The sequence below is a fragment of the Kickxella alabastrina genome (assembly GCF_025024165.1).
Source record: "Kickxella alabastrina strain RSA 675 chromosome Unknown BX661scaffold_30, whole genome shotgun sequence".
NCBI classification, from domain to species: Eukaryota; Fungi; Kickxellomycota; class Kickxellomycetes; order Kickxellales; family Kickxellaceae; genus Kickxella; species Kickxella alabastrina.
Genome location: NW_026251501.1, coordinates 148,762 through 164,610, shown reverse-complemented (window position 1 = coordinate 164,610; position 15,849 = coordinate 148,762). Strand labels below are relative to the sequence as shown.

At 46.7% G+C, this 15,849-nt stretch overlaps 8 protein-coding genes across 8 annotated transcripts; 3 read left to right on the top strand and 5 right to left on the bottom strand.

Annotated features, from left to right (window-relative positions):
- Nucleotides 1-69: 69 nt before the first annotated feature.
- On the bottom strand, nucleotides 70-2,475 carry BX661DRAFT_188399 (uncharacterized protein; the record flags this gene model as incomplete). Its single annotated transcript, XM_051537418.1, is given in 7 exon segments — nucleotides 70-745; nucleotides 787-1,025; nucleotides 1,056-1,211; nucleotides 1,277-1,649; nucleotides 1,664-2,190; nucleotides 2,206-2,379; nucleotides 2,392-2,475. 7 exon segments carry the CDS (start codon nucleotides 2,401-2,403, stop codon nucleotides 73-75), a joined length of 2,154 nt encoding a protein of 717 aa, XP_051389037.1. The 5' UTR covers nucleotides 2,404-2,475.
- Nucleotide 2,476: 1 nt separating this feature from the next.
- Nucleotides 2,477-3,661, bottom strand: BX661DRAFT_188398 (uncharacterized protein). The gene is made up of 2 exons (XM_051537417.1): nucleotides 3,552-3,661; nucleotides 2,477-3,435 (listed from the first exon to the last, which is right to left on the bottom strand). Exons 1-2 carry the CDS (start codon nucleotides 3,610-3,612, stop codon nucleotides 2,495-2,497), a joined length of 1,002 nt encoding a protein of 333 aa, XP_051389036.1. The 5' UTR covers nucleotides 3,613-3,661; the 3' UTR covers nucleotides 2,477-2,494.
- A 1,595-nt stretch (nucleotides 3,662-5,256) lies between these two features.
- On the top strand, nucleotides 5,257-6,611 carry BX661DRAFT_188397 (Dynamitin-domain-containing protein). The gene is made up of 3 exons (XM_051537416.1): nucleotides 5,257-5,671; nucleotides 5,707-5,799; nucleotides 5,820-6,611. Exons 1-3 carry the CDS (start codon nucleotides 5,402-5,404, stop codon nucleotides 6,588-6,590), a joined length of 1,134 nt encoding a protein of 377 aa, XP_051389035.1. The 5' UTR covers nucleotides 5,257-5,401; the 3' UTR covers nucleotides 6,591-6,611.
- On the bottom strand, nucleotides 6,612-8,368 carry BX661DRAFT_188396 (uncharacterized protein). Its single transcript, XM_051537415.1, is given in 3 exon segments — nucleotides 6,612-7,403; nucleotides 7,421-7,906; nucleotides 8,013-8,368. 3 exon segments carry the CDS (start codon nucleotides 8,240-8,242, stop codon nucleotides 6,623-6,625), a joined length of 1,497 nt encoding a protein of 498 aa, XP_051389034.1. The 5' UTR covers nucleotides 8,243-8,368; the 3' UTR covers nucleotides 6,612-6,622.
- Nucleotides 8,369-10,309: 1,941 nt separating this feature from the next.
- BX661DRAFT_188395 (uncharacterized protein) lies at nucleotides 10,310-11,012 on the top strand (the record flags this gene model as incomplete). Its single annotated transcript, XM_051537414.1, has 5 exons — nucleotides 10,310-10,331; nucleotides 10,358-10,440; nucleotides 10,479-10,705; nucleotides 10,789-10,813; nucleotides 10,834-11,012. Coding segments are annotated over 5 exons (486 nt in total), but the record flags the coding sequence as incomplete, so codon positions are not given.
- Nucleotides 11,013-11,227: 215 nt separating this feature from the next.
- Nucleotides 11,228-12,083, bottom strand: BX661DRAFT_188394 (uncharacterized protein). The gene has a single exon (XM_051537413.1). The coding sequence runs from the start codon at nucleotides 11,875-11,877 to the stop codon at nucleotides 11,287-11,289; it is 591 nt and encodes a 196-aa protein (XP_051389032.1). The 5' UTR covers nucleotides 11,878-12,083; the 3' UTR covers nucleotides 11,228-11,286.
- Nucleotides 12,084-12,456: 373 nt separating this feature from the next.
- BX661DRAFT_188393 (dihydrofolate reductase-like domain-containing protein) lies at nucleotides 12,457-13,682 on the bottom strand. The gene is made up of 3 exons (XM_051537412.1): nucleotides 13,289-13,682; nucleotides 13,043-13,265; nucleotides 12,457-13,016 (listed from the first exon to the last, which is right to left on the bottom strand). The coding sequence occupies exons 1-3, from the start codon at nucleotides 13,393-13,395 to the stop codon at nucleotides 12,618-12,620; spliced, it is 729 nt and encodes a 242-aa protein (XP_051389031.1). The 5' UTR covers nucleotides 13,396-13,682; the 3' UTR covers nucleotides 12,457-12,617.
- Nucleotides 13,683-13,724: 42 nt separating this feature from the next.
- On the top strand, nucleotides 13,725-15,508 carry BX661DRAFT_188392 (serine hydroxymethyltransferase). The gene has a single exon (XM_051537411.1). It carries the CDS (start codon nucleotides 13,844-13,846, stop codon nucleotides 15,314-15,316), a length of 1,473 nt encoding a protein of 490 aa, XP_051389030.1. The 5' UTR covers nucleotides 13,725-13,843; the 3' UTR covers nucleotides 15,317-15,508.
- The last annotated feature ends 341 nt before the right edge of the window (nucleotides 15,509-15,849 follow it).

The following is a 15,849-nucleotide window of genomic DNA, read 5'->3' as shown; positions in this document are numbered from 1 at the left end:
AACAAAGCTGTTGAATTTTCAGAGTAAACATAATAATTTAAATATATGATTTTATTTTAATAAAAACAGGCTTTAGGATACTATTTGGGTTTGTTTTTCCAACATCCACTCCAACGAGTACCGTTCATCACTGGGAGTCCGACGAACCATGGAATCAAACAAGATTTGCCGCACAACCCCAATATCCTCTTTTCTCAATGGCATAACCATCATATCGACCTTCTTGTCCTTTAATTTCTGTTTAGACGGAATAGCAGTCTGTCTCATCCTGTACACCTTATGCTTGTGGATACCAAACTGCCAACGATACAGTGTGTATCTGGGCACATACCTCCTGCGTCTCAAAAACATATGTAGTGCCCAGAGTCTCGGCCACAACTGGTTCTGGTACCACCTAGGAAACCCATTAAGCACAGGGATGGTGTGAACAAGGAGCCGTTCTAAGCGAAAATAACCTTGGTTATGGAAATGCCCACCATCCACGTACACTTGCAAAGCCTTGGTCACCAGTGACTGGAGCATAACGGGTGTGAAGTAGCTTGATGATGATGGGTGGGAGACCAAGTGGCGGAGAAAATGCAGCAGAATGCGTGGGTGGGCTTGCAGTGCATTTAAGGTGGCCAGGTAGTATGCGTGGGACAGCACAGCGGAGGAAGCGGGCGATGGAGGGCGCAGGGGCATGTGCGGCAGAACGGAGAGCAGAAGTGGCTGCTGTTCGGAATGCAGTGCCAGCGCGGCAAGATCCCTGTATCAATAGTGTTGCTGCTGCTAGTGCGGCGCAGAAACTCTCGCAGCAAAATGGCTCGCGTCAAAGCGAATCCACCAAGCGGATTATTTACAGCATTTTTATCTGTATAACCAATGGTCAACGATGCCGATGCCGATGCCGATGAGGATGAAGATGGCAGTGGCCCTGGGACATAAAGCAGCCGCGTGAGCTCGGACAAATCAATCGCGTGGTTTTTCGCAGCCATCTCTCGCACGAGAATATCAATGGGTTGTGCGGACCGCAGTCTGCGCGCCAGCTGACCAAGTACTCTGACCACTTTATTTACACTGCCAGCGTTTGTGTTATCGTGGCAGCCATGGCGACAAAACTGCGTGATTAGATCGTGCATGCCCGGGTCACTCATGCGCAGCCGCACACGCAGGCCGCCCCACCACGCGTCCCTTTCCAATGGCTTCCCCCAGCCGACACTGTTGTCCCCTATCTCTGCTTGCCCGTGGATCCGGCCCAGGTCTGGGTCTGGGTTCGGATCTGCATCTCATCCTTGACCAGCTGCACGCGCAGCGCCGGCGTATCACGGAACACCGGCATATCGTTGATAAGGTGTGCGAGCAGAACATGGTCCCGCTTGATCAGCGCCTCAAGAAGACCCACTGCCGCCGTCATATGTGCAGGGCAGATGCTGCACATTTTCTGGATGGCCGCGGCAACAGTGGGAATCGGCCACGCCACACCTTCTGCCGCCTCTGTTGCTGCGCGCATAAACCGCAAACACTCGTCCAACTGCGCAAAATTCCCCTTGGTTGCGTGGAAATGGGCCAGACACAGCAGCGTTTTGATCACTGAGGCCGAGAAGTGGCCGACACTGAGCAGAGTCAATGCAGTGTCCTCGTACGCCAACAGATGTTCTGACAAAATGGTGCTGGACCCGTACACGTGGAAGAGTAAAAGGCCGTGGACAGTGTGCGGTCCATTGGGGTACCGCCTTTTGCGCGCACTGCAGGTGTGTTGATGGCTTGGTATAGATCGTTGGCTATTTGAGCAGTGCACTGGGGCGATTCCAGTACTTCCACAAGCAGTGGTGTGTCCTTCAGCTGCGAAAGATCCAGCAGCGCCCTGGCTCTCGCGTACTCCCGTCCTTCCGGACTATTTTGGCCGCGCGCCACGAGAAACAGCAGTGTCCAGGGGGTTTGTGGCCGTCGCCGTGTGCGCCAGGATATTTCCTCCAGGCAATACGCCGCCTTCTCCAGAAAAGAAACCGACAATGGCGCGGTGCGCCCTTGGCTTAAAATGCCGCCGAGTACGTGGAGCACACATTGATCAAGCACGGCTGCTGGGCATTTAAGGGATAAGCCTTGGCGAGCATCGTTGACCATGCAGTCGAGTATTTTGAGCAGCCGTGTTGGCGGATGGCGGTATGCCTGGTGGAGGAGGTCGGGGTATGTGGTGTGTTTGTTCAGCCCCTGTTGCCATGATACTTTTTGCCGCACTCGTTGCTTGAGCTGCTGCGTTTCTGCTTGGCCCTGTGTGATCTTGGCGCTGAGTCGCACTTTGGGCTGCAAATGCTTTATTTGGGCCGATACGCTCAGCGGAAGCGGAGAATGAGGAGGCGGTAGTAGCTGCCCCGGCGTGCGTGCGCCTGAATGCCGCGCCTGAGCCTGCACCGCGCGATTCATTAAAGAAAAGTAATAAAGAAAAGTTTTGAGCAAAGTTGAATTAAAGTTGAATTTGAACAAAAAAGAATAAAAAGAAAATTATTTTTATTCTTTAGAACTTGAAGACGGATTCGGGCGCAAAGCCCAGATCAGCCAATGCGCCGCGCAAGGGGCCCTGGGCGTTAATTCCGCCGCCCGCGATCGGCCGAGCTCCGCACACGGCATTCATCATGGCACCAGGCCCACACACCAGAACCACGTCTTTTTCGCTATTGAACTCGGCAGTAAAGCGGCCAAGCACCCGGCGATCGGGGACCCCTACGACCACCGCTCCAGCACCCTCCTTATCCTGCCTCTGCTTCTGCTCGACCAGGTACTCTATGCGGAGCCTGTCCCCGTACTTTTCCTTCAGCTGATCTAGGTCTTCACGCATAATGATATCCTCCTCCGAGCGCGATCCGTACAAAAGCAAAATCCTGGTGGTTGATTCGGAATCGAGCAAGACATCGTGAATGATCTGGTACATCGGTGCGATCCCCGTGCCGCCAGCAACCATATAAATATTCCTATACGTCTTCTCCTTATACGGCCACACAGGCAGCGGGCCACGCATCTCCACGGTGGTGCCTACACGCGTGCCGTGGATGAATCGGGAAAGGCTGCCCCTAGGGTATCGCTTGACGATCAGGTCCAAGTACCCTGTGCGCGCACCTGTCTCCTCATCCACCTCCGTGCCCATATGGTATTCCACGGGCGTGTATGTCCTGTATGTTTGCACCAAATGGTCCTTCACGTCCACTGCCCACGCACCCTGGGCCATCACGCCGTCTGCCTCTTTCTCCAGCTCTCCGTCGAACCTTGGTCGCTTGGTTTCAAACCGGAACCGCGTCGTGTCCGGCGTCAATGGGGTTGTGGATATGAGTTTGAGGGGAGTGTATTTTGTGGGAGTTAAGGGCGTGATCGTGGGTTTAAGGTAGTCGGTGTGTAGATCGAGGTAGTAGAGGAGTGCGCAGGTGCCTCCAATGACTTCCATCGCCCATATCGCATAGGTGCCTGGTGGCCGCTCGCTGCGCTTCTCTTGGCGGTTCAATTGTGGTAGTCGTGGGCGGATCAGCTTTGGGGATGGAGGCCTTGCTCCAAAATCTCTGTGTGCCTGATGCTGTGTGCACAACGTAGTAAGGCTTGTTTGTTAAAGAGTGGACGCTGCAAGGGCGATAACCGAGAAAACATTGCTGAAATGTAATAAAAGAGCGAAATCGAATTTAAATTCAAATAAAAAGGGGACTAGAGTCAGGAAAATACAGAGGTGAACTTGGGGGTTTTATTTTTTATTTTTGACCGATTGACACTTTACCGGATAAAATAATAATAATAATAATAATAATCTGATTGTTGGAAAAATTAACAATTGCGATCAACATTGGGCATTAAAACCCACACAAAGTTGAAATATGAAGGATCCATACAAATAAAGGAGCACAGATGGAATTGTCGTATATTCTTCATATTGCTAATGAAATATTAAAAATCATATTACAATTGTCCTAATACCATTCAATTGCCTATAAATTCATATTTATAATAAAAATCGAAGAAACCCGCAACTTGGTGTATTCTGCAATTGTATTTATAAATGCACGTTCTCTTTTTATTGCTTCAGATTACACTTACAATACAATAGATGAATTCAATAAAAAGCCCCTTATGACCCATTTAAAAGAATACCAGTTCATTGATGACAACGGTTTGTTTTATTTTCCACATGTCTGTGCATCTTAATACAAAAGCAATACAAAAGACAAAACACCAACACCATCCTTCACATTCCGGCCTTCGAATATATCTATTCATATTCAAATTTAAATTCAAAACCTATCCATGATATTTTATTTATAAACTTGATATTTACTCCATCTTGCTATGGTCACCAATTGCGACAAAAGATTTTATCCATATTTGCTTTACACACGAAAACACTTTTATGGTGCCTGGTATGCCAGAATCCGCTGGAAAACAGGTCAGCTCTGTTTTGTAGTAATGAATGCAAAAACAAAATTTCCCTTGACTTAATCCAGATTATACAAGATACTGTATACTACTATAATGACAATGGTAACTTGTCATAAGTTGTCGCGCAATAGCTCCTCTAATAATCAAATTGTCACATTCAATATTTAATTTTTAATTTTTAAAGTTTTTTGAACATAATTTAAAATATACGATGAACACAAGTAATTTAAAAATAAAACACCAATTTTTAGGATAAATTCAATTAAAATGCGCGCAACTAATGTATATTCTAGTATATTAGTTTGGGTCGGTGTCAAATGGTAGCCAAGCGCGTGTCATGTGCGACATATGTTTAACAGATAAAAAACGCTTTTGCTTCAGTTAGTGAGCTGGGTTTTCGTCAGTGTCTACAACCTTTTTCAAAAAAATGGGCGAGAATGACAAGCGGAAGCTGGCTGAAGCAAGGCATGACTGGAAAAAATGCAAATAATCGATATTTGTATTTTAATAAAATTTAAATAGCTACTAAAAATAAAAAAGTAGAAGATAAAGGCTTTGAATAAATTTACACTTTGTACACTCACACACTCTTGCACAAAAAAGCAAGACTTTGGATAGGATAAAAAATCTCTTTTTTATAATGAGCTTATGAATAACACTTCAAAAGAACCACTATTCAAATTGTCTTTATATTGTTAATCGGGCCAACAGATCCACAAGAAAGACAAGCAAATAAAAATAAAGGCTACTTGCTGACCAAATAATCACTTGATTGGCATGTAGTGGGAAATCAACAGATAATATTGAAATCGCAAAAAAAACCAAAACATAGGAAAATTGGAACGTCACTCTTTCCATCTCATTTTTCCTATCCTCAAAGCTGAAATTCAAAATTCAAAACATCCTTTTTTCTTCCTTTTTTTTACAAACTTTAATTTGTTACTCCGACTATTACAAATTATTTATCCTCATTTCTATTAAATTCTGCTTTTTATTTACTTTTGGAAAAATGTCGGCCCGCGTAGCTTCAAAATACTCTAATCTCCCGGACATTGACCTGGACCAACCAGATGTATACGAAACAACAGATGAGCCGCAGGAGATGGACCTCGACATAGACCAACCGGCCACCATTTCCGAGGACATCTCAACCGAATCCGTCTCAGCCACGCAAGCAGCCGAGAGGTTCCGCCAAGCATCCGGCGACGAACCACCTAAAACGGCCCTGGCAAGATACCAAAAATCCCTCTTCCGCACACTCCAACTGGACTCTCTCCCGGTGGATTAGAAGTCGGTGGACTCACCGAAAGTAAGGAGCAGAGGCTTAGAAGACTGGTTTATGAAACGCAGGAGCTTAAAGAGCAGATTGAAGAGGAAAAGGGAGGTGCTGGTGGTGGCGGTGTAAGGGTAGTGTTGGCGGGAATAAGGAGGGAAGCGTGGAGCTGATGAAGTTGGCTTGCGGATTAAATGAGGAACTGGCGTTTTTGGGCAGACAGATTGGCGGTGGCTCTGGCCTGGTCTCTCGCGAGCTGTGGCAGCGCTTAGACGGAACCCCGACAGCTACCGCTAGTGGGGCAGAGGGGAAGAAGTTGAGGCCAAAGGAGGAGCCATCAGTTCTGGAGCAGAGAATCGCGGGTTTGGAGAAGATCCTCGGCAACTCGTCCTCTGGAAACCACAACCAGCAACGTAGTTTGGTGGATTCAGTTTCGCGGCTTAGACAGCAGATGGATGTCCTTGCGGATCCCAACCGCGTTGATGGAATCCAGAGACGTATTAAGCAGGTGTTGGTTGATATGGAGAGGCTGGACCTGGCGCAGACCCAGGCTACCCGCGCCCTGCAGTCTTCCGAGGATCCCAGTAAGGGCCAGCGCTTGGATCCGGCGGTTGTAAAGAAAATCGATGAGGTTTACGATAAGCTGATGGCCGTGGATGCACTCGTGGAGCTGGCGCCAGCAGCAGCCAGAAGACTGCAGACGCTGGCTAAGCTGCATGTGGAGGCGTCGGACGCGGTTGCTGGGATTAAGCGCATTGAGAGGGAGCAGGGCGCTGTTAAGGAGGAGCTGGGCACTATGGGGGAGGTTGCAGAGGGGCTGAGGAAGGCCATTGGTGAGAACTCGCTGACATTGAAGGACAACATGCTGCATTTGGATGCGCGAATCAAGACACTGAGTGAACGGTTGCAGAAAATTGGCCATTAATCATAAAACACAATAAATAAATATACTCTCTATCAGCCTAGTTTTGCGTGGTGCAATGACAGGGCGCCGAGGTCGATGTGCGCAAAACGAGACGGGTCTTGGCGGTACATGCGAGCAAAGGGGCATTCGGCTGGGATGTCAGCAACAACTGCTGCTTGTGTGTTGTTGGGCGCTGAGTCGGCAGAGCCCAGGATCTCGGACAGCGACGGCCCATTGGCAGCGCGTCTAACGAGCTGCTCAGCACACGCAATCTCGCCGGCATCAGCACTATCCCACAGGGCGTCGGCCAAGTTATATTCCAGTGCCAAAGCCTGCGAATACTCCATGTCCCTAGCCGCCCTCAGCGCAACCACCCACAGCTCCCACTGCCGCCGGCCATCCACGGCCTGTCCAAACTCGACGTATTTCCGCGCCCACGGCTTGTCTGCCTTTTCAAGCTCCCTAATCAGCTCGCCGGCGCCATAAGTGCTGCCTTCGGGTGAGGAAGCCCGAATGAGCGGCGCAAAATACTGCAAAATCTCCTTCTTCCACACTCCGATCCTGCATGGTCCCGGGTACTGCGACTCCACCAAGCACGCCTGCCTAAGCGCATTTCTCGTATGTGGCGGTGGGCACGAAGCAGCCAGCAAAATGCGGCTCTTGGATCGCTCCCAATTGCGCCGACCAACAAACCCACAGCCTTGACTTAGCTCCCCCTGCCATTCACCGCCCCGAATGGTCAACGCTCTGTGTCCCAAAGCGTACTCTGCTGTGCCGGGCGCCACTGCATCACTGAGGTGCGCCCAGTTGTAGAGCGCGCAGGGCAGGGATAGGCTGGCTGGAGAGAGAACTCCTCAGAGAGAATGGTCTCTCGCGTGGTCTGCAAGAGACTGAATGCCGAGGGGTGAACCGACCCGTTTGCAAAAATAACCAACGGCTTTTCTGCATTAAGCTGCCGCAAAGCAATTTCCAACCGCAGCCGTGCTCGCAGTGTACGCCTGGCGGTTACAAGGTCGCCGCTGTCCAGTGCTGGGAGAAACACGCCTGAGGAGGAGCTGCTTAGGACGGCCACCGCATGGCATCCGGAATCTTGCCCGGCCTCTCCGACGGCCCTTGCGAGCTTGTCCATGGCATCGGCGGTAACCGGAGAGTCAAAAAATCGGTCAAATCCAACGCCCTCACGTGGCCCACCTCTTTCGGGCTGCTGGTGAGGTTCCTGGTCGTTCTGCCACAGGTGCTGGTACGGGCACTGGGCCTTTGGCGCAGTGCTCTCCTTATATTCCACGTATTCGCCATAGTCCATTTGCTCGATGCCATTGTAGTACTCTACCTTGGCTCTTTCCATGCGCTGCTCAATATCGTGCTTGTTGACCTCCTTGTCGCCGTAAACTTTTGCCAGGAGTGCGTGGAATCCGGAGCAGATGCAAAGTCAAAGGGCGGAACCGCTCGTAGAGCTGTGCTTGCGGATTCTGCGTGGACTCTAGCCATTGTTGGAGCCGAGAGAGTGAGGCATCGGGGTGGTGTTTGGTATAGTGTGTGAGTTTCTCTTCGAGCGATGCGTCGGAGAGGCTGTGTGTGGACCATGGGTACTTGCAGAATGCATGGAACTGCTCTAGTTCCGATGAAGTAAAGTCGCAGCCGTCGACTTGAGTTATTTTCGTCGTCGCTTCCATGCTTGAATAAAAAAGGAATAAATAAAAAGCCGAGAAAAAGAAAAGCGTGAAGCAAAAGTGTTTGGATTACAAATGCTTTGATCTACTTATTTTTTAGAACGGTGAGCCATGTGACAGCTGTTAAGTGTAAAAAACAAGCAAATGCAATGATTGTGAAAGTGTGCATAAATAAAAACCGCCAGAATGAAGTTTTTAAAGTCTGGATTATCTTTAATTTATCAAATGGCCGAGAATCCCAGTAAAAGTTACGCGGTGTCTACAGGTTATGCAAATAACAATCCCGATGCCACTATCGATGCGCAAGTTGAGCACCACAAGGGGATGTCTCCGAGGGAAAGAGCTACAAAACACACAATTGAATATTTTGGTGTTAAGAACCCCTCAGGGGGGCGCAATCCAGGCTAGCGACCCAGGCTGAGACCTGTATGCGCGCACAGATGCATCAGACAGATGTGGAACGCCACCCGATGTCCTGATCAATCACACTGATTTCCAAGCCACGCGGCGTTCACGATTGAACCTGATTTTGCTGGAAAATGGTATCAGCAGAAATTGATACAATTTCGAGGTGCATCAAACATAGCATTTGTTTTGCTATTGTCATTTTTTTAGGTGACTGTATGCATGTGTGTGGCACAGAAGATGCCGTGCACATTATTATAGTTTAGGTTTGATATATACTAAGGTGCTCCCATCATGAGGATGAGAAACCTTAGTTTTCTAATACACATTTATTTCCCTTTTTAGCAGGTTCCTTGTGGCTGCTTATTGGACATTCTTGGCATCTCTTTTAACCACACTCACAACATTATCGTCATTATGCACTCACTCAATTATCTAAACATTGGTGTATTTTACACTTTTCATCCCTATAAAAACTAAAATCATGGGGCGCAACGCAACTAATCGGAAGAATAATAAAGAGCTCGGTGATTTGTCAGCACAAACGACTAAGGAAAATGTGGTTATGGCAAAAGCGACTAAACTAAAAGGGTATATGGAAAACCAAAAAAGTGGATAATTATATAAAATATATATATTGGCCAATTCGCATAAAGAGGGATTGCATGTATTGAAAAAGTAAAAGATTTCCATTCATTAATTTCCACAAAATAGATACACGCCAAGCTGAAAATGGGTGTTTAAAACAAACAAAAAACGTGAGATTCTTAAAAGATTAAAAAAGTATGTGATAAAAAATAATTTGTATGGCAATAAACGATGGCAAAGATAAACCTGAAAAGGAATTGATTTATCTAGTTTTTATTTAGGCTACGCAGAATTATGTCAAGAAACGGTTGCTTTAACACTTGATATAAAAGGCTTAGAAACAAAATGCCAATTTACAGACGTATATTATAAATTAAGTAAATAAGTTAAATAAGTTGATATAGATAGAAGATTAAAGCCTTATTTGGTTGCTTGTATAAATTTACTCTGAACTTATCGTTAATAATAATAAATCAAAATTTTCCCGCTGCAGAAAGCTGCAGATGGATAGGAATGCCCTTTGGTTTTTATAACTTATATACAATATTAGACATAACGGTTTAGCTATGTTTTACCATTTCAAGTTATTAAATATAATATTGCTTTACTTTGATAGTTATAATAATTAAATTAAATCAATTTGTTGCTTAGAGCTGCTAAAATATAAATAGGTTGGCCAAAATACTTTTAGCAAAACAAACCTCAAAATACTGCGCTGCCAACGTGAGCATGAGTATGAGCATGATTTAATTGAAACTATAAATAACGTGATCACTGATCGTAATTGATTTGGCAGCTAACTCCACCTTCAAAATAAAGTCTTGGCATTGCGATGTACAAAATGACAAAATGTCGATTTATACACACGACATTGTCTTTTAATTTTTTGTTTTTGTTTTTTCTTTAACTTTATTTTCTTCATCATATTTTATTTCCATATTTGCTTTCTTTAAACAGACTAAACCAAAACTATCCATGGCCACTACCGCTGCACTGAAAGTGTCTGTCGACAACATATTCTTGGCAAAGGCTTCCTTAGGCCGCCCGTGAGTTTAAAATGCAAACACCCGGCAAGAGTGCTCTGTTCTTGGCGGCACTGGTGAGGTTGGCCGCGAGGTAATCAAGCATTATTGGCATCCGACGCCTTTGAAAGAGTCACCGTATTCACCCGGCGTCCCATCGATATTACCGGCACCAACTCTGACAAGGTGTACAAAAACCCGTGGACTTTGAAAACATTGCGCAGCTAGAAAGCGACTTTGCCGGGCACACGCACGCGTTCAGCTGTCTGGGGGCCTCTCGCTGGAAAAACGGAAGCGACGGGTTTTACAAAGTCGACCATGACTACATGTTAAACGCCGCCACGGCGTGCAAAAAGGTCCAGGTTGAAAACTATTCCATTTGCAGCACCAAGGGCGCAGACAAGACTCACGCTTCTTATATGCCAGGGCTAAAGGCGAGGTCGACGACGAAGTGATGACCATAGGGTTTCACATGCTCCGTCTACCGCCCTGGCATGATTGAGTGTGACCGGTGGATGCGCGGCCATTGGAGAGGATTTTCTCATACCTTCTTCCTGTTGTAAAGTGGTGTTTCCAAAGTCCGCTGCCGTTTCAAGCTCGACTATTGCCTGGTCAATGGTCTTTAATGCGCTCAAGCCCTCGGAGACTAGCAGATCTGTGATTTTTGAAAACTCTGATATGGTGAATACGTTTGAAAATAACCAGTGAGTCTGGTATATTTTGAATATACAACAGCAGCCAGCAACGACAGGACCGGACCAAATTAAGCCAGCCAAACATGTTTATTGAAATTGTATTTGATGGCCAGCATATATTTAAATGCTATTTAATAATTTGATTAAAAAAGAATAGGTTTTCAATTCTTTATTTCGTAAAATATTTTTTTTTTAAATTTGCATATAAAATAAACAATCATAATCATCGTCAATCAAGCTATATGGCTCAATATTGAAAAGTAAAGGATAATTGAATATTCCAACCGTTTAATTAATAATTATATAATTATAATTATAATAAAATTGTTCAAAAAATTTAATTGAATATCTCCTCAAGCTTATCCTCATCATAAGTGGTGAATACAGCCTCAGTGTTTGAGAAATCCTTAGTCACAGCCAACTTTGACGAAGCAGTCGAGGTACTGACGCTTGACTCTGTGGACACAGAAGCAGTAGGCTTGGACTTGCTGAAGGTCTCCTTAATCAGAGCAGTGTTCTTGGAACGTGTTGGCTTGGGACCATGGGGCCGACGAGATCTGTTACCCCTGTGGTCATCCTTGCGACCCTTATTATTTTTCTTCAGAACACTGTTGACAAATTTTTGGTACAGTGAGTTGTACTTTTGGATTTCGGCCGGATGCAGGGTCTGGTAGCTGGGCCTTTGGCCTGACTTTTGGTTGCGGAGATCGGGGATGGCAATATCAAACTTTGCAGTCGGAAAGTTCTCTTCCAGCTGCTGGTGTTGCTTTTGAGCAACGGAGGCAGTGGCAGTGGCAGTAGACGTAGCGGTCGCGGTCGTGGACACAACAGAGCTTGAAAGGGGTCCGAGCTTATGAATGGGGGTAGCAGTGACCTGGGTTGAAAGCGCAAAGAGGGCGGAGGCAATAATGAACTGAACGGAGCGCATGGTTGAATGTATTAAAAATTAATAAGTATTTAGCTGGTGATAATGAAATTAAAAATAATAAAGTGAGTGCTAGGGGACAGGAGATTAGTTACTATTCTGAATAAAAAATATATATAGACCGGCTGTATATATTTAAATATAAATAAAAAGAGATGTGGGTCGAATTAAAGGCAATAACTAAAAGCAGGTGAAAGGGAACAGGAAAGGAACAAGGATAGCAACTTGAATCCTTATTAGAGAAAATCATGAGTTTATATATGCCAGAAAAAATTCTACAGTTGAGTGCTGTTTACATCCCTGTCTTTGTAATTTATTCATTGTTGTGATGCTGATCGTCGTGTAGTCAGAAAGAAAAAATGAAAAAAGAATGGACATATTTATTTATTCGCGTGCCAGGTTTAACGTGCATCATTTATGTCAATTTTCTAGGGAGCATGCGGTTTTTTGACACATCGAAAAGAAACACAAACAAGAACGAGGTTGGCTTTTATCCACTTTATTTCACTTGCGGACGATCTTCACACCACATCCATTCACTAAATTTGTGGAGAATAAGCCTAAAAGAATATTTTTGGTTCCCATGCAAACTATCGCAAAAACCTTTACGTATACTGAGAAAAAAAGAAATTTAAAATCAAAAACCAAAACAAGACTTTTTTTGACAAGACCATGCAACACATGTTGGATATGCAAAATGTGGACCATGAGTTTAATAAAATAAACAAAACATGTTTGCGTGATTAAATCACGGTTGATTCGATATCAGCGACCATGACAACATCAGGACCAAACTGCTCATAACAGCGTGGACGAATAAGAATGCCCGGAATCGCTTCCGGCGCAGGCACAGCGGCAACGCCCAAGCTTCCAACAAGCACCGGAGCAACCGTGACTATCAACGTGTCCACCACAGCCCTGTTCGATGTAGGCACACGGGATTTCAAAAAGGCCTGAATTATCTGTGCGCCGCCCTCGACCATCAGCCTGAATACGCCCAAGCGCGCCAGCTCCTCCACAACCTCATCCAACAGAAGCCTTCCCTCATCATCACATCCGACGACTACAATACGGGCACCCAAGGCCTCCAAGTCCCTCCTCCGCCTCTCATCGTGTTGGTGATTAGTAACGATCCATGGTTTCTTTGTGTTTTCGAATAGCCGCGCACTGAGGGGGGTGCGCAGATGAGTGTCCAGGATGATGGGCGAGGGTGGTGTGGGTGTTCGTTAGCGGGGATCATACGGGCAGTGAGACGCGGGTTATCGCAGAGCACAGTGCCGATGCCTACGAGGATGCCGTCGTGGAGTGTGCGTAGGCGGTGGGTCATGGCCATGGAGGATGTGCCGCTCAGCAAAAGCTGGTGGTTTGGGAGGGCTATTTTGCCATCCAGGCTTTGTGCGTACGTTAGGGTGACTGATCGGCTGCCAATACTGCTGTTGTCGCTGTGTCGATGAATTGTGAAATGACTCGGTGGACAAAGTCCTTGGCGTGGATAAGGTCGTCTGCGTGGCTGTCGATCATATTTTTTATCTGTTTTCGGAGGTTTTTTTATGTGAGCGAGTGAATAAGTTAGTGATCAAGCGAAAAAAGACTGAACGATGGAATAGGAATGTATGTATTAAAAGCAGCCCTTCTATTGTCTGCAAAAAATTTTAATTATCTGGGCACGGTGGAATGAGAAGAAAAAGGCGTTGTGGGAATTTATTTTTAAAAAAATACAGTTGCATACGCGCGTGTGATGAGCATATTCAGCCTTTTTTTGTCAGGGGGAGCGCGCGTATAATCACAATCGTCACAGTATAAAATCACAGCGATAGCAGGCTGCCCCTCCCCTTTTTTTGCTTTCCAGATTTCTTTTCTTAATATATATTTTTGTCGTTATCTTTATTCATTACATTATCTCCTCTTGTTAACTTTATTTAAAAGAAAAAGCGATGATCAAGTCGCCTCTCGCTCAGTCGTCGCCGCCATGCGCACAGCCAACACCTCCGCTCGCGCGCGCATGCACACCTACGTGGCAACATCAGAGAGCGTTCTCAACAAGCCCCTTTCCGAGGCCGATCCGGAAATGTTCAAAATCATCGAGCTTGAGAAGGCGCGCCAACGCACGAGCATTTGCCTTATCCCCAGCGAAAACTTTACAAGCCGCGCAGTCATGGACGCCCTGGGCTCAGTCATGCAGAACAAATACTCTGAGGGATACCCTGGCGCGCGCTACTACGGCGGCAACGAGTTCATCGACCAATCAGAGTCCCTGTGCCAGAAGCGCGCCCTCGAGACGTTCCATTTGGATGAGAACCAATGGGGAGTGAATGTGCAGAGCTTGTCGGGCGCTCCGGCCAATTTGTACGTTTATGGCGCGCTGATGAAGCCGCATGATCGACTGATGGGCCTGGACCTGCCCCACGGCGGGCACCTGTCTCATGGGTTCCAGACGCCCACCAAGCGCGTGTCATACTCGTCGGTGTATTTCGAGACTCTGCCGTACCAGTGCAATGAGGAGACTGGGATCATCGACTACGATGCGCTGGAGAAGTCTGCCAAGCTTTTCCGCCCCAAGATCATCGTTGCCGGCGCCAGCGCGTATGCGCGCACTATTGACTACGAGCGCATGCGCGCCATTGCCGATTCGGTTGACGCGTACTTGATGGCCGACATGGCGCACATCTCGGGCCTCGTGGCGGCCGACGTCCTCGCGTCGCCATTCAAGTTTGCAGACATTGTCACGACGACTACCCATAAGTCGCTGCGCGGGCCGCGCGGCGCCATGATCTTCTTCCGCAAGGGCGTGCGCAGAGTCAACAAGAAGGGCGTCGAGATCATGTACAACCTCGAGACGCCAATCAACCAGTCCGTGTTCCCAGGCCACCAGGGCGGCCCGCACAATCACACCATTGCGGCGCTGTCTGTGGCACTCAAGCAGGCGCAGGGTCCTGAGTTCAGAGAGTACCAGCAAAGGGTGCTGGATAATGCCCAGGCCTTTGCGCGCACCTTCCTCGACCTCAAGTACAACCTGGTCACTGGCGGCACCGACACGCACCTGCTTTTGGTCAACCTGATTGCCTCGCGCAATATCGACGGTGCCCGCGTCGAGCGTGTACTGGAGATGGCCAAGATCGCAGCCAACAAGAACACGGTTCCCGGAGACCGCTCCGCCATGGTGCCCGGCGGTCTGCGCCTGGGCACGCCGGCTATGACAACCAGGGGCCTGCGTGAGGCTGACTTTGCTGTGGTTGCTGGGTTTGTTGATCGTGCAGTGAGCATTGCTCAGGAGGTTGCAAAGACTGTGCAGTCGAAGAAGTTTGTTGACTTTAAGGTCGCCCTTGGAGACGATGTTGCTGCTATTCCGGCGCTGGAGGCTCTGCGTAGCGAGGTCGTTGATTTTTCAAAGAGCTTCCCTGCTGTTGGCTTCTCTGTCGACTCGATGGTCTACAAGGACTGAGTGTGAATTTTTTTTTCTTTCTCAACACAAGCCACATGAGACAAAGTGAACAAAAAGAAAAGGTGGGCGCTCACATTTTTATTTTTTTTATACAAAGCGGGCTTTATGAAATGCAAACTCTTGTCTTTATTTTCTTTTGCTTTTAAAACATGTATATGCAGAAAATAATAAATATTTTGCTTTCTAAACGTGGGACTCGCGCCCAGGAAATGCTAAAATAAAAATTTATTAACAAATGAAAAAAGTAGCTGGGAGAGACCTATTTAAAAGACGAGCTGACAAGCAAGTTGACTGAGAATTGTGCATTTTAAATAATTCCACACGCTTTGACATATCCATTTACGCGTATGAGGCAATCATAATATCAACGTCATATATAAAAAATTCGTCTGACATACATGTCCCAAATGAAAATGTATAAATCCAGAATAGAACGGATGGGTCAACGTGACACCATGCAGTCACTCACACGCACATTCACTCATTCATAAGAAATCTTTTCAGTTTGTCTTTTTTTTAAAAATTTTATATAA

Excerpts from the sequence above, each read along its gene's own strand:
- BX661DRAFT_188398 (XM_051537417.1), bottom strand. The coding sequence starts at position 3,612 with ATGTTTTCTCGGTTATCGCCCTTGCAGCGTCCACTCTTTAACAAACAA. Across the intron at positions 3,436-3,551 it reads CAAACAAGCCTTACTACGTT|GCACCTATGCGATATGGGCG; the intron begins GTGCACACAGCA and ends AGCGGCCACCAG.
- BX661DRAFT_188397 (XM_051537416.1), top strand. The coding sequence starts at position 5,402 with ATGTCGGCCCGCGTAGCTTCAAAATACTCTAATCTCCCGGACATTGAC. Across the intron at positions 5,672-5,706 it reads TCCAACTGGACTCTCTCCCG|GAGCAGAGGCTTAGAAGACT; the intron begins GTGGATTAGAAG and ends ACCGAAAGTAAG.
- BX661DRAFT_188396 (XM_051537415.1), bottom strand. The coding sequence starts at position 8,242 with ATGGAAGCGACGACGAAAATAACTCAAGTCGACGGCTGCGACTTTACT. Across the intron at positions 7,907-8,012 it reads CAAGCACAGCTCTACGAGCG|AGCCAAGGTAGAGTACTACA; the intron begins GTTCCGCCCTTT and ends GCGCATGGAAAG.
- BX661DRAFT_188392 (XM_051537411.1), top strand. The coding sequence starts at position 13,844 with ATGCGCACAGCCAACACCTCCGCTCGCGCGCGCATGCACACCTACGTG.
- BX661DRAFT_188393 (XM_051537412.1), bottom strand. The coding sequence starts at position 13,395 with ATGATCGACAGCCACGCAGACGACCTTATCCACGCCAAGGACTTTGTC. Across the intron at positions 13,017-13,042 it reads TCATCTGCGCACCCCCCTCA|AAACCATGGATCGTTACTAA; the intron begins GTGCGCGGCTAT and ends GAAAACACAAAG.
- BX661DRAFT_188394 (XM_051537413.1), bottom strand. The coding sequence starts at position 11,877 with ATGCGCTCCGTTCAGTTCATTATTGCCTCCGCCCTCTTTGCGCTTTCA.